Genomic DNA, 14,368 nt, shown 5'->3' on the forward strand with positions numbered 1-14,368 from the left:
TCAAATAAGGGGAGACATCGACTATTCAAAATACATTATACACCCATTTCAATAAAGGTTGTCAGTGCAAATGGCAGTTCTACAATTGAAAGTAGCCACGTGTCTCGAAGAATATGGATAAATCAAAACAATTATCCATTAAAGTTACCAATGCTACTGTAGGCTCTGATATTGTTGGACTTTGTTTAACACCTTTAATTTTACCAATAATTAGTACCCATAAGCCATTTGCACAGACAACCTTTTGTGAAATAGGTATATTTCCCCACCCTTTGCATTTGAATTGTATCTTGTATTTTATACAACCCAATCATTACATCTTACCCAGTCCCAGAGCTTCTCCTGTGTCTGACAAGCCAAGCTAAGTTATGCGATATCCAAGTAGCAAATACCACTATGCCATTTGGCTTGGTACCTTAGTTGGCACATTAACTTCCTCACTCAAAGACTTAAAATGTAATTTGTGTGACAAATCTTTTACAAATGCAAAAATCAATGCAAATAAGGTATATATTTCAGTAGGGAACAAAATATACTTTAATCGATGTGAGATTCAAGCCATAAATAACTTCCAAATAAGGTATCCCAATGTTTAGAAGAAAAAAAAATAACAGTCACCCAAAATATAAGCATGAGGAGCAATATCTAAAAACTGGCCTCCTGACATATTCAGTGTATGCTACATTATTACATCATAACATAAAAGGTGATTAAGTTTCCCAGTTTTATATATACCTTGTTTTGCAATTGCCTTGCAATCTCTTCATCCCTAAATCTTTGTTGTTCTCTTTCCAGTGCATCACTTTCACTCTCTTTCATAAGTCTCTGGATAAGCTCTTCACTTGCTCTTTTTTCTGCTTCTTGAGCCAGCCGCAGCTAGGAGTTAGACAGATAGGGATTTTGTTAACAATTATTCTGTAAAATATTAATTGTAATGTTAGATGCACACGAATCAGAACATCATGCAGTACTGAGGGCATGCTGGTCTTGTCAAAATGTCAAATATAAAACAGCAAGACTGGGGCAGTTTCCTTAAATAAGGAATAATTGCCAGGAATGAATGCCAGGAATAAGAGCTATTCCAGGAATAAATCCTCTATTCTAGACTAGCTACATGCTCGAGGATCCAGCGTACTTTGCGGTCGCTCCTAAAGGTCACTACGGCAGAAGAGCCGCTGGAAATGTTTTAACAATTTTGAGTTCCAAACCCCTTGGGAGCTGCTGTGCTGTGATTGGGCTTTTTTTAGGTGTGAAAAAAAGGCCCAATCACAGCACAGCAGTGTTTACTTGTGAATCCTAATTAACGGCACTCGCGTCGCTGACAAATGCTTTTCCTGTTTGATGGATCAAGACGAATTCTTTCTTGAGTTTAAGGTGGTGTGAGACCCTGAGGGGTGACTTTTTTTGAAAAGCACTAGAATAATTTTTAACCAACATACATACAACCTATGTGATCAGATAAATTTATTGACATACTTGACCAAACATTGCGTTGCTATGGCAACCAGGGGGGCTTAATTACCCCGAAATCATGGTATCCAGTCTTACAGTGATAACTCCTTTATTTTTTTTATCAATAGCCACCAAACTTTTAGGAAATCTTCTACTACAACATATGCATACAATGAAGTATAGAAATTACCCTGGTGATATTTTTCAAATTAGAGGAATATTTTGTCAGAAACTAATATTTGGATATTTGTTTGTCAGGTTTGAAAATTATTTTCAATTTGAGATTTAAAGCAAATGTTTATCCTTTAGGTCTTTGTATAAGAATACATATACTTCACAACCCCTGAAAAAAATAGCCAATTCCAACAAATTCTCTGGAAGATATCACTGTTAGAGTATTACTAATATACGGAAATCTCACAATTTGAGAAATCTCAAGTTAAAGATAACGTAAATGTGTAAATTCATAATATGAGGGCAGTGTTCAGATCATACTTTTTAAAATCCACCAGGATCATACAGAGAGCCCTCAGCTTGCTTCTTCTTGTCCTCTTTCTTTTTTCTTTTGCCTCTCAGGACCTTTCTCCTTCTTTTAGATGCCTCCTTACTTTTATACTCTGCAAGCCGAACTCTAGAAGTGTTATCAAGGCCACAGCCTGCTTCCGTATATTTGCCGGCAGGGATTTTGAGGGCTTCCAACAGTCTTAGTACAGAGCTGTACCCCATGTTAAAATGACATACAGCATCATACAAGCCCAATTCCAGAATATCCCTGCCGACATGCACCTCCTTGGGCACTCGCTGCCAAATCATTGCATTCAAACTCTCATTCTGGTTCTGTGTTTTGCCATGTAGGCATTTCTACAGCAGACTGGCTTCACTTAGCCTAACATATACTGGCTTTACCTTGGCCAGTATCTCCAATGGCAGAAAACATACCGTTTCATTTGTTTCAAGTCAGCGAGATAGACCAACATTAATAATCATACTTTTGCTGCTTTATTGTCTTCGACTTCCTTCATCTTTAGAACATGGATCCTTTCTTATATTTTAGGCTTTTTGTAAAGACTTTTTTTGAAGACTTTCTTTCATCTCTACTTTGTTGTGAATCGGTAGTGTAAACGATCTTCCCCCATGTGATAACCAGTTTGTTGGAAGCCAAATTCGACAGCGGACTCAGAGAAAATTGTAGATTCATTGATTAAAGCGGTCCAGGACTCCAAAAGGGTTTTCTCAAATAATTTTCCCAATTCTTAGATGTTTGGAAATTTGTGTTTTATTGAGTGAAGGCAACCGTGTCAGCGAAGCGTGGTTACATAGACTGCGCGGGCAGGCAGGCGAGGCAGAACCACATGGCTCCCGCGTGATGACCAAAAAACCTCAGTCGCATAGTTATCTGGTTATATACCATTTTTCGATACTTATGGGGCTCCGCGCGGGGCCTATGGTATGGCCTCGCTGGCTCTGCTATGATGTATTATTTCATTATGTGTGTAGCTCATGTGATGTTGTATGTTTGCAGGCATCAAGTGAGTGCTTTGCGTTACTTGCTTCCCTCAGTTCTGGCAGTGGAGGTCAAAACAAGTAACAAATAAACTGGGAACTGCAATGGAGAAGGCTGCTATTATCTCTCAAACAGTCCTTAGAGATGCTCTATGAAGGCACAAGTGAACACAGTAGTTCTGGTAAGACACCAAAGTTTCAGCACCAATAGAATAAGGGGATAAAGGTTTAACCTTACATCATTTTAATTTTAGTTAGTAGATTTATATATCTTAGATCACTGCTGTTTTTATCAGAGTCCCGAGTACAGTTGGGGGAGCTGCTGTCACTGAAAGATGTGCCAGATGAAGAGCCTTCTAGGACCATGACCCTAGCTACAAGATGTGCTGCAATGCTAGATGCCCTGACAGCCATGACAAGGTATTTCGTTGTAGCATAGTTGTTTCATGTTTTCTGTACATTGTAGGATCCTTAAAACCATGACTTGTTAATAGAAAAGGACAATTTGTTTTAACTTCAGGACTGGTATTTCAAGGTTTGCTGTGATCCCATTAGAGCAAACATTGCAATTGGTAGAACGAGTCTCATCAATCACAGAGCCAGTTTTGGTGAGTATCTTGACATCATTTGGTCTGGTTTTCCTCTGACATTGTCAATCAATCATACTTATATGATTGTAATTGTTGACTGCTTAGACGGATAAGTCCAGTGCATGTTGTATTCATGACAATATTTATAATTGTTTTTTTTTCTTGTCATTATGTGTCCACCACAGAAGCAAAGTGGCTCACTAACCGTAGTATTGCTGAGGACTGTTTTACCTTTGGTTCACATCCCTGCAATTGATCTGCTCTCTGCATTGATACAGAGGTCAGTACTTGGGGGGGGGGGGGGGGGGGGGCTGGATATGTGCATGAGTAGGAATGATGGTTCCTGGATAGGTACAGCTTGTGCACTAGGAAGTTGTGGATTTCCTGGATAAGTGCGTGAGGGGGAATTAAGACATTTCAATTCAGTAATTTCTTGTCTTTAGAAACTTTGATATTTTTTTTAGGCTTGGAGCTCAATATTTTACTCTGTAGTGAAGTGTAAGGATGGTGTAATACTGCTGTTTTAAGTAAGGATATTTAAATGATGACATAATTAATATAAGCAGAGGGCTGATATGTATGGAACTCATTTCTTTTCAACTTTCAACTATGTGTGACACACTAAGAAACTGTTTTCATCTAGGTGTGGCAGTCTTCTTCTACCCTTCACAAGTCAAATAGGAAATCTTTTGACCAGAGCACTTGGCTGGACGGGAAATGCTACCAATAACAATCATGAACAAGCAAGACCATACAGGTATGTCAATGAAACACCAATATGATGAGCAAAACAGACTATACATGTACATTATTTGTTGTACATGTTTTACATTATACATGTAAGCTGAAATGTTAAAAATGTTCCATGTTTTATAATCTCCTGCATGCATTGGGACTTCTGCTGATTTGAACTCCTCTATCGCGAGAGATACATTGTATGTGGCAGCCTTCGTTTCCAAAAGAATAGCATTTTGATACTGTACTTTGTTGTCATTGATCCTCAATTATTACCAACAATAGCATTCAAGCCTATCTGTTTTCGATTGTAATGAGATAAAAGGAGATGTGAGACATTGTTTTTGTATGTCTACCAACAGCAAGCTACGATGTGCAGTGTATGAATGCACAATTAACTGGAGTCACTTGAATTGCTCATTATCACAACAAATGTTCTCTAAACTGGTGGCAAGCATTCTCTCTGATATAACTCCCCAAGTATCTCAAACAAAGGTTTGTATCACTTTGCTTTCATTATGGATATTGTCTATATTACCCTTAGTACATAGGCAACCCATCCGAACCCCCGAAATGTAAGGATGGCCATGAGATATACTCATGCTGAATTATTTGTTTGAGTTGTTCTTATAAGCACCCTGTTTTTCGCCCCCTTTTCTGCTAAAAAAAATGTAATCAAGTGCTTAGAATTTAGCTACTTTTCCTACAATAGTACTAGCCCGTGGTATTTTCAGTTAAAATGTGGGAACCGCAAAACCATATATGAGAAATTGTGAGAAGAAGAAAAACAAGAAAATAGTAAAAACCAAGGATAGTAAAAGAAACATGCAGCAATCCAATCTGCCAAATCCCAGTGTCCCCAGATAGACTATAATACCATGGATCACATGACTACTGTATTTCACCAATTTATTTTATTCAGATAACTAAAACCTTATGTCTCACAGCTCATCGCCCCTGTTGACCAAGGAAGATCCAAAAAGGTGAACATCTAATTTTTTTATCTAATTCACTTTGTCTGATACTTTCTTTTCTTCGACATCTTAGTCTCACAAGCCTCCTCTCATCCTCGAAAACCCAGGACGTCAAGGTCACTGGCATGAGAACGAGGTGGAACAAGGACAGCACAGGGGGAGGGGGTAGGGGGTTGTGGAAGAGAAGAAAAAGGAGCAAAAAGGCGTCTTCTCTGTCCTTTCTTTTCTCCCCCCCCCCCCCCCCCCCCTCTGCTTCCTCGTTCTCGCACCTCGTTTCGCTGACCTCGATGCCCTGGGTAACAAGGATTGGCTCCTCTTTGTGTTATTTTATAAATTGGCAACTTTAAACTATATTTGTATCTAACCCCTCCCTAAATTACTTTTCTTTGTTTTGATTCAGGCAAAGAAGAGAAAGCTTCAAGAAGATGTAGAGGAACTTGCTACCCGTGAGATATATTTATCTATTTTTTGTTGCTTATTGAGAGAGTATCAGAAGTTTATGCAACTTTCTGCCAAAAATCGCCTATACATTATTATTTCAATTATCAATTTGACTTTTTCTCCCATGTTTACAGGCCAAAGAAAGATGAATCCTCTGTGCAACAAATCAGTCTGTAACAAAGCACTGCAAGGTATCAGTGAAAGGTTTTTTTTGGCTATAACAATCATGCAGTGAATACATATAAGAGGCGACTTGCATTAACAGATCAAATGGCGCGCTAAGGCTTCTAGCGGCAAAATAACAAAACAAAAAAACTTATTTAGCGCTAACGAGTAATTTAGAAAGTTTCTTTGACAGAAAGGGCTTGTTTTAATTAAAATATTTTTGTTGTTGTTGTTATTGTTCTCTGGCGTGAAGGGGCAGTCATTTCTTTGTTAATTTTTGGCTTGAATTTGCCACTCATTAAGTGCAAGTCATTGGTTGTCCCTAGGTCCGCACAAGCATAACACAATTAACTTTCAGATTCTTACTGAAATACTGGAATACAAGCACAACAGGAACTGAAATAAAACAAGACTGCCTGACATTTTACAGACTGTGTTTTACAGATTCTTGCATTTGTGCTTGCTTCCTACTGAGAACCAGTCTTCTATATCTTTCCCTGTTTTATGATATGTTTACTTATGCCTAGCCTGCATGTAGGCATTCGATGGTGTTTTTATTGCGGGGCGGGCCCCCTCCCCTTCGTTTCTTAATGCTCCAAATCCAAGATGGCAACTACGATAGCTTGAGGCTGGTCTTTCGCGATAAAAACACCATCAAACGCCTGCCTTGCAGCATAAACTTACCCTTTATATGCAACCTTGTTGTCTGGCATAAGCTAGCCTGCGATCACAGCCTTACCATCCTAATGTTGTTATTCGCACACCACTGTGAACACGCTAGTTTACAGAAGAACGGATCTCAGATTTTTTTTATCATAGAATAAAGGTAAAAAAACACTCGTTGCGTTTAGTTTCATGTGTCTTTAGGGAGAACAGTCGAGAAACCCCCTCACATGAAGACAAATGAAACATAACGCAACAAGTGTTTAAACAAGTGTTTATTTCACCTTTATTCTATGATAAAAAAAATCTGAGATCCGTTCTCCTGTGAACTAGCACCGGGGTGCGAATAACAACATTAGGATGGTAAGTCTGTGATTGCAGGCTAGCTTATGCCAGACAACAAGGCTGCATATAAATGTTTTCTGTTATACTTACGTTACTTACATGTATCTCGCATAGTTGATTGTATTTTTTTGGTCATTCAACCATTTTATGCAATTTATTTTCCCAAGGGCTTTCTTCCTTGCTGATGGATGGAGTAAAGATGCCAGCAAATATTTTCCAGGTAAAGATGATATAAAATGCCTATTACTGTAGATGTTAAACCGTTCAGGATGAAACCACAGGCACGAAAGCGAGCAGAATTTTCTTAACAATCTGGAATTTCAGCCCAGACTTTCTATGAAGCAGTGTAAATTGATCTTCAAGATGCTTGTGCTCGCAGATTTCAGGCCGGGCTAAAAAGAACTAAAACCGGGCTGACAACTTGTGCAGTAATTGGATAACTTTTTAATTCAGCCCAGGCTTAAGTTCATCCTGTTATTCGCCCCTTAGCAAGCAAAGTGGTACCTGACTGTGATAAATAATTTTATCAATGCGGTAAATTAGCAGATACAATTTTAACTTTTCAAAACTAGAACTCAAGGATATTATTTGCAATAAATTCACATCGAAAACTAATCCCAAATCGTTTTCCGCTGGTGCGGTTGTGTTTAAGTGCATAGGTACCTTTCTAAAACGTCTTTATATTGCTGTGGGAGACCGCGCCCCCCAGCCTAGTTCCAGGGGTCCTTATCGGGTTCCCTGTGGTTGGGTTTCTTGTGGATGGTAAGAGTTGTGACGTCAAAAGAAAACCATCGGAGCTCGTCCCAGCCCCCAGGCTACTTCACGGTTCATCTCCGAGCACAGGAAACCCGCCAAGAACGCCTGGGACTAGGCTGCGCTCCCCCATTATTCTTCTACATTTCTCTCAGCATCCCTAAGTACTCTAAGTAAGCCTGTTGCTGTCTTGATCTGGGCCAAAGTATTTAAAACCTTTGAGGAAAGAGGTTAAATCATCCCTACTTCTGTCGTGCCCAATGTTATCAGGGAGGTCTTGCATGTACCTCCACCATTTTCAGAGCTTAATTTCTCGGCAGAGCCTGATCTGGGGTTGCCAGGGTGCTTACCGTTGGTCGTCAAAAAGGCAAAAAATTAGATTTTCAATGGTACAGTCCACTCGTTCATATACCGTTGGAATTTAAATGAAAAAAAATTGTTCATCGGTTACCATGACAAGCACCTCCGTTTTTATAGATTGAAGTTTTCGGTTAATCTCGCCACAACTAAATGGTTGGTCCATTCCTTTATTTACCTAAAATTTCGCACCCACCACTCAATTAAAATTGGGCGTGTCGGAACTATTACGGAAGTTTTTTTTTTTTTTTTTACCATTTCCCTAAATAGTAATGTGGCTTCATGTGCGATTTCAAACATATTCAGAAGGGGTGGCCACCTTAAACCCTCCCAAAACACTTTAACTCGAGTGTTGCTGTTGAAGCATTCTAATCTAAGAAGTACCTTTGACATCCCGCTCTGTCTGGAGAATTGGCCATTACGGTCTTCCATTGGGCCGCCGAAAGGGACGAATTTTTAACGCAAAACGTTGAGTTATAATCCGCCAAATCAACTCCATAGAGTTTGAGTTGACCCTTAAGATTTTCTAGGGCTGAAGGGAGAGCTTTATAAAATACTTTCTTGTCTTCGTCAAGTGACCCAAGGCCCTGCTCTTCCAGCTTTTTCATTGCTTCGCGGACTTCCGGCTTGTGGGCATGGGAAGCTCGACATGCCAAGCGAAATGTAACAAATGGTCCATCCACTGAAAGGACACTTTTTTGTAAAGGGACACCATTTGTTGACTTGCCTTGGATCATCTGGAAAAAAATGTAACTATAACACCTTTTGCCAATCATTAAAAGCAACTTTAGACTTTAGACCAGCCGTAGTTTGGCGCACCTCAACCGCCACACCGCCGCTGGAACCGAGCCTAAAGAAAATGTACAACCATGTCATGCTAAACGACTCGGTCGTGAAATGTAGCCGTAGAGTCCACTCGGCATCCGATGGTCTTATCTATAATGTAATTGTTTTGCTTCGAGAGAGAAAAAACGAATCGTATCTTCAAGCAAACGTGTTATGCTCTTTAAAAAAATTACTATAGGACACGCTGGAAAAGCTAGAGCTTTTGGAAAATTAATATGTTCATATCCTCGCTAGTGGAAAATAAAAGTTAAATAAAAGTAGTTTCCACGTATCTATAAAAAATAGTGAATATTTATTTATTTACCGTGCTTCAGAAAATACAAACAATCAGGATGGAGGGAAGGCGCATTTTCGGCCTGTGCCTAAAACATTTATTTAAAATTTCCCTTTTATTTTCTGTTGCGCTTGTAGTTATACAATGACTTCTTGTGGCAAACTGAAGAATATCCCACTTATAAAATGCTTTCGAGTTGCATATAAACGAAAATCGTCAATCCCTAAACTTTATCTCCATAGTATTCAGTTCAATCGACTGGTTGCATTTCCAAACCGCAGAAAGGAGGTTTTATAAGCCATACCTAGGCGCATTTGAAAAACTCATACAACTTATCATTAACTCACCTTATTTTGTACAGATAAGACATTATTCTTTGTCTTGCCTTTGATCAACTAAAAAAAAATGTAGCTTTAAGGCTATGTTCAAACGTCGTACTATCCATGAGCCGAACTCAATGCAAATGAATCACGTCGATTGTTTTATCTTCATTTGCATGAAAAACTTTTCACTGTACTTTCCTGTATTATGCTATTAACTCACCTTTTCAAGAATGTACCGGCTGTCCATAAACCATTTGCCAAGGGCAAATGCCCGCTTCATTTCCGGGAGCTCTATCACAGTTGGTGTGTCTCTTGCCGGGATTTCTTCAAGGGCTTGCGACAGTCTGTCGACAAACACATGCAAAGATGCTGCAATCCTTAGCACGAGTTTTGAAGCCTTAGATATATTAGTGGGCGTCTCTTGTACCGTCTCACAGGCAAAGATCGCATTCAGCGCATCTACGAACTTTTGTTCTTCTTGAACAAAATACTGGAACGCCTCCTGGCTTAGCGTGAATACTTTTTCCTGATTGGTGTTGTGGCGGCTATAAATATATTGGTAAACGTTCTCGAGACTTTGCATCGTCCCAAACTTCCGTTGCAGGGAAGCCGCCGCTCTAATACGATCGGTACAGCTTAGACATTTGGGAAGAGGACAACAACACAGAATACGGTCAACAAACCCGTTGCCCACGGCTGCCATTTTGGCGTAGAGCTCAAAAAAGCTGCATGGCTGACTGAAGCCGATCATTGCCAAAGCGACACGGGGTAGGCGAAGCCTTTTTGCCGAGTTGCCTTTATTTACAGTCCAAGAACCATTGTCAAATAACTTAATAAATATGTCTTTATCAAGCTCCTTCTTTTTCCCGCTAAGCAATTTCTTTATAAGGATGTGAATTTCATCCTTACAGAGGACTCCCATCCCGTCTGTGTTTTTAAGGTGGTTAAAAAGGCCGGACTTTGAAAAGTCCTCAATAAGAATAGGTGCCTCGCAGCTCTCATCTAAAGCACTTAGTGGCTCATCAATGGCTGCTTTCATTGCTGCCGTCTTTCCCGCGCCTGTCGGGGCCAAAATAACAGTGAAGAGATTAACTGGCTCGTACTCATTTTTTGATAGTTTGATGGTCGTTCTTGGAGCCATTACTCCGGAAATTCCAGTCAATATAGCTGGAAACATTATCTCTTTTACAACACTGTGGGCATTGCTGAACACATCTAGCCAATCTACATGTGATTGAGGCAGAACCTCGTCCCAAGGCAACTGGAGGGAGTGTAACTCCTTCAAGACAGCATTTGCGTGGTCGTCCATCTAAAAGACGAAAATTCTGTTATGTTTCTCGGGGACTTATCAAATACCACCCTTCGAAGGAAGGTTTCAACTGTCGCAATTTGTAATAACCGTCGCACTTTGTAATGCCTGTCGCAATATCTAATAAACCCATTGCAATTTGAGATAAAAAAAAGCCAATTTGTAATAAAACACTTTATTACATATTACTATAGGTATTACAAAATGACATCCGCTATTTACATACAACTGCCCCCCCCCCCCCTCCCCCTGGGGGGGCGGTTCTGTTTCTTCAGGATAAATGTTATAGGGATGCACGAGGAAAATTCGAAAAATACCCCTAAAAATACCTGCACGCTAAAAATTGCTTCCCTAAAAAATACATCAGAACAAAAATTACCACTAAAAAATACTAAAACGCATGTAGGTGTCGAATGACAAATTGTCAATGTGTTTTGTTTAGAAGTTGGAAGTGGTGGCGCTCGCGTAATTAATTTGAATTTCTTTATGAAATTCAACAATTTTTTACCGCGCTGCTATGCACTCAGTTTAAGCGAGATTTGTAAAATTCTTTCAAATTCTGAAGGGGTAAGCTTCACAGATTGCAACCGTTTGCTTTTTAGGCATAGATGACAAGCCGATTGCAAAATTATCGCATTGTTAGGCTTAAGGCATACGTCGAACCGAACATGTACCTAATTCAGTCGAACCTATTGTTTTGGAAATAGCTACATTGGAAAGTACAACGTTTGCCGCGAATCAGTTCATCGATTCAATATTGAGTCGCCGAGTCGAATTGAATCGTGTGTGGGGCCTGGCGGCATACTTGAACCGAATAAGATAAATATATTACGTACATAAGAATATAATTGATATAATCAAACCTTTGCACAAAATTTGTAAAAGCACCCTCTCCCCCACAAAAAATATCCAGATCCCCCCTTAGAGCATGCGCTCTACGTACTTTTCCACAATATGGCAAATTATCGGAAGTCGGAACCTGTCTACTGACAAATCGACAAACGCGTTTAAAGCCACATAACCACCGCACAGAGCACTGACAAATCGCCACTGACAAATTATGTCGACCTGTCTACTGACAAATCGACAAACGCGTTTAAAGGCATATAACCACCGCACAGAGCACTGACAAATCGTCACTGACAAATTATGTCGACCTGTCGACTGACAAATCGACAAACCCGTTTCACGGCTGATAACCACCGCAAAGAGCACTGACAAATCGCCACTGACAAATTTTGTCGACCTTTTGACTGACAAATCGACAAACCCGTTTCACGGCTGATAACCACTGCACAGAGCACTGACAAATCAACACTGACAAATTTTTCGACCTGTCGACTGACAAATCGACAACGGCGGTTGTCGGAGTTTGCAACCTTGTCTATTTTATATACAGAAGGCGACGGGAAAATTTCGCAGCGGCTAAAACAGCTTAAAATGGCAAATAATGGCGGGTTATAGTAGCAGCAACGTCAAGCCACTGTTTTATTTTCAAATCAGCATATTTATTTCAACGAGATTTGTTCGCTCATACAAACTCTGTACGCTCATACAAACTCTGTAATAAACCTACTCTTGCGTGAGCCTGGGCTACCTGTCTTCCATCTGTTCCACTACCAGTATGAAAATCCGACACGTCAGAGTCAGACATCACCACAGTCAAATAAATTTGCATTTGGCTTGTCATCATTATTTTCCCGTGCGAGATGGATTCCTAGGAATTTCCTAAGATTTCCTAAGTTTGATCTAAAGGTGTTAACAAAATATTATTAAACTTCTTAAAAATTCCTAGGATTTCCTATTATAAGCAGTAGACCAGAAAATCAGTATAATTGGGATTAGGAAATCTTAGGAATTCTTAAGAAGAAGATTTGAAGCATTCTAAAATACTTAGGAACTCGTAGGAAATTCTTAGGAAATCCTAAACGAACATTTTTATCACAAGAACAAACCTCAGCATACTTTTGTAAGCTATACTATAACAATAAGAAACGTAATCAAAGACAGGCATTAGACTCGAATACGAGTTTTATGAGGTGTACTTTTTTTCAGAATTAGTACTACATTGAAAGGAAAGATACGAAGGGTGATAACTGTTTTAAAATCTTAGATCTGATTTAGAAATAATATATATTGTTTCTAATAGAAATGCTTCTTGAGATTATAAGAAAAGAAGTACCGCTTTGCAGATAGAAGACCGTAAAATGAAAATGTACCGGGCATCCTTTGCTTTAGTGGCCGAGAGGGGCTTGGGCCCAAGGCGCAAAACCATAACGGTCGAACGAACGCCATTATCATAACCTCCAAACGGATAGCCGTTTACTCCCGTCTTTTCTACGCGAAATTCACCTATTTTAAGGACTTGATGAGCAGAACATGGGTTGCAGTGAAAGGTTAGTGTGCAATGGGCTTTATAATGTAATAGGATAAATAATAAATGTGATTTCTGCGACCAACTTTAGCATAGAATCATCGTATGTGAGCGGACTTTTCAAACTAGATGTGTTTTGTGATTCTTTTCTTCTTAACACTTCTACCTTCTTATGTGTTTCTTAATATCTTTGCAGGACATTATGATAGAGATAGCAAAATGTGCCGGAGTTGAAAAGCCAGAAAAGAAAGAAATTGGAGGTACAAGGAACGTATCAATGCGTGAACAGAAAGAATCGCATAAAAACTTTTCAAACTGATACAAAAATTCACTGCTTACATATAAAGTTTCTATGCTTTATAAACTGTTGCTTGAAGCACAAAATTGGCTGACTTAGCTTAGTGAAAACCTAGTAATCAGTCTTGCACCTAAAATTTGTCCAGGTATTTGTTTTGAATATCCAATATTACTGTAGTTGGTTCTGGTCCGGATAAGTTTTATTTTTAATATTCTGATCACAGTAAAACCCTGCAAATGAAGAACCTAGTTATCTTTTCATGCTAACCCACTAGGGTTCGAATTTAAATGGTGCATATAGGCTTTAGGCTTCTAGCTTCTTATCTGAATATACAAAGTTATAAACTATGACTATACAAAGATGCCTATTATAATGTAGCTAGAATCCTTTTTTCCTATGCCATTTTGCTTCCATTTTGTTTTATACTGAGGCACTGGGGTTGCTTGAATGATGTTAGATTATTTTAAACATGAAACTCATCCAAACCAGACCCACATATATTAGTTGTGCTGGAATACAATGGGACTGGTTTTCTAAGTCCAAGATTTTGCACAAATAGACAATAGTCTTGTTTATGTGAGTTCTAATGTATGTTTGTATTTACAATTAACCTGCAAGAAAATGTGATGCACCTAAACTTTGAATAAAAAGGAATGTTTTCATTTTATGTGGTTTAGTCTTTATCATTTCCTCTGAAATTCTATATTGCAATCCTAGGAAAATCTTAGGAAACTCTTGTTTGTTTTGTCCGAATTTACCGTGAAATTTCACACCTCATTCCTAGGTTTTTCTTAGGATTTCCTAGGAATAAAATCCTAGGATATTCCTAGGTTATCCTAGGATTTTCCTAGTCCACCTCGCACAGGTGCAATCAGCTTGTCATCATTATTTTGCAATCGGCTTGTTATCTATGCCTAAAAAAACACACGGCTGCAATCTGTGAAGCTTAACCCTTTAGGATTTTAC

The 14,368-nt window shown here is 39.1% G+C and overlaps 2 protein-coding genes and 1 long non-coding RNA gene across 4 annotated transcripts in view; 2 read left to right on the plus strand and 1 right to left on the minus strand.

The window, feature by feature from the left end:
• Nucleotides 1–14,368, minus strand: part of LOC116605640 — a 48,996-nt gene that overhangs the window by 1,079 nt on the left and 33,549 nt on the right. For both annotated transcript variants that reach the window (XM_048732007.1, XM_048732008.1), the window contains 4 exons: nt 9,642–10,730; nt 9,446–9,493; nt 8,363–8,715; nt 736–876 (listed from right to left, as the gene is read on the minus strand). In XM_048732007.1, the coding sequence (XP_048587964.1) occupies nt 816–876; nt 8,363–8,715; nt 9,446–9,493; nt 9,642–10,730 (1,551 nt within the window). In that variant the 3' untranslated portion in view covers nt 736–815. The remainder of the gene's footprint in view (nt 1–735; nt 877–8,362; nt 8,716–9,445; nt 9,494–9,641; nt 10,731–14,368) is intronic.
• LOC5499745 (proline-, glutamic acid- and leucine-rich protein 1-like) overlaps nt 3,022–14,368 on the plus strand; it is a 33,003-nt gene continuing 21,656 nt past the window's right edge. Inside the window, exons 1-10 of the mRNA XM_048732004.1 lie at nt 3,022–3,137; nt 3,252–3,375; nt 3,476–3,563; nt 3,731–3,825; nt 4,189–4,302; nt 4,643–4,775; nt 5,228–5,263; nt 5,655–5,700; nt 5,830–5,886; nt 7,036–7,088. Coding sequence (XP_048587961.1) covers nt 3,101–3,137; nt 3,252–3,375; nt 3,476–3,563; nt 3,731–3,825; nt 4,189–4,302; nt 4,643–4,775; nt 5,228–5,263; nt 5,655–5,700; nt 5,830–5,886; nt 7,036–7,088 — 783 coding nt within the window. The 5' untranslated portion in view covers nt 3,022–3,100. The remainder of the gene's footprint in view (nt 3,138–3,251; nt 3,376–3,475; nt 3,564–3,730; nt 3,826–4,188; nt 4,303–4,642; nt 4,776–5,227; nt 5,264–5,654; nt 5,701–5,829; nt 5,887–7,035; nt 7,089–14,368) is intronic.
• Nucleotides 10,737–14,069, plus strand: LOC116605644. The gene is made up of 2 exons (XR_004291595.2): nt 10,737–13,126; nt 13,301–14,069. It is a non-coding gene; the product is annotated as an uncharacterized LOC116605644 (long non-coding RNA).

Source organism: Nematostella vectensis, chromosome 9 (assembly GCF_932526225.1).
Source record: "Nematostella vectensis chromosome 9, jaNemVect1.1, whole genome shotgun sequence".
In the NCBI taxonomy this organism is placed as follows: Eukaryota; Metazoa; Cnidaria; class Anthozoa; order Actiniaria; family Edwardsiidae; genus Nematostella; species Nematostella vectensis.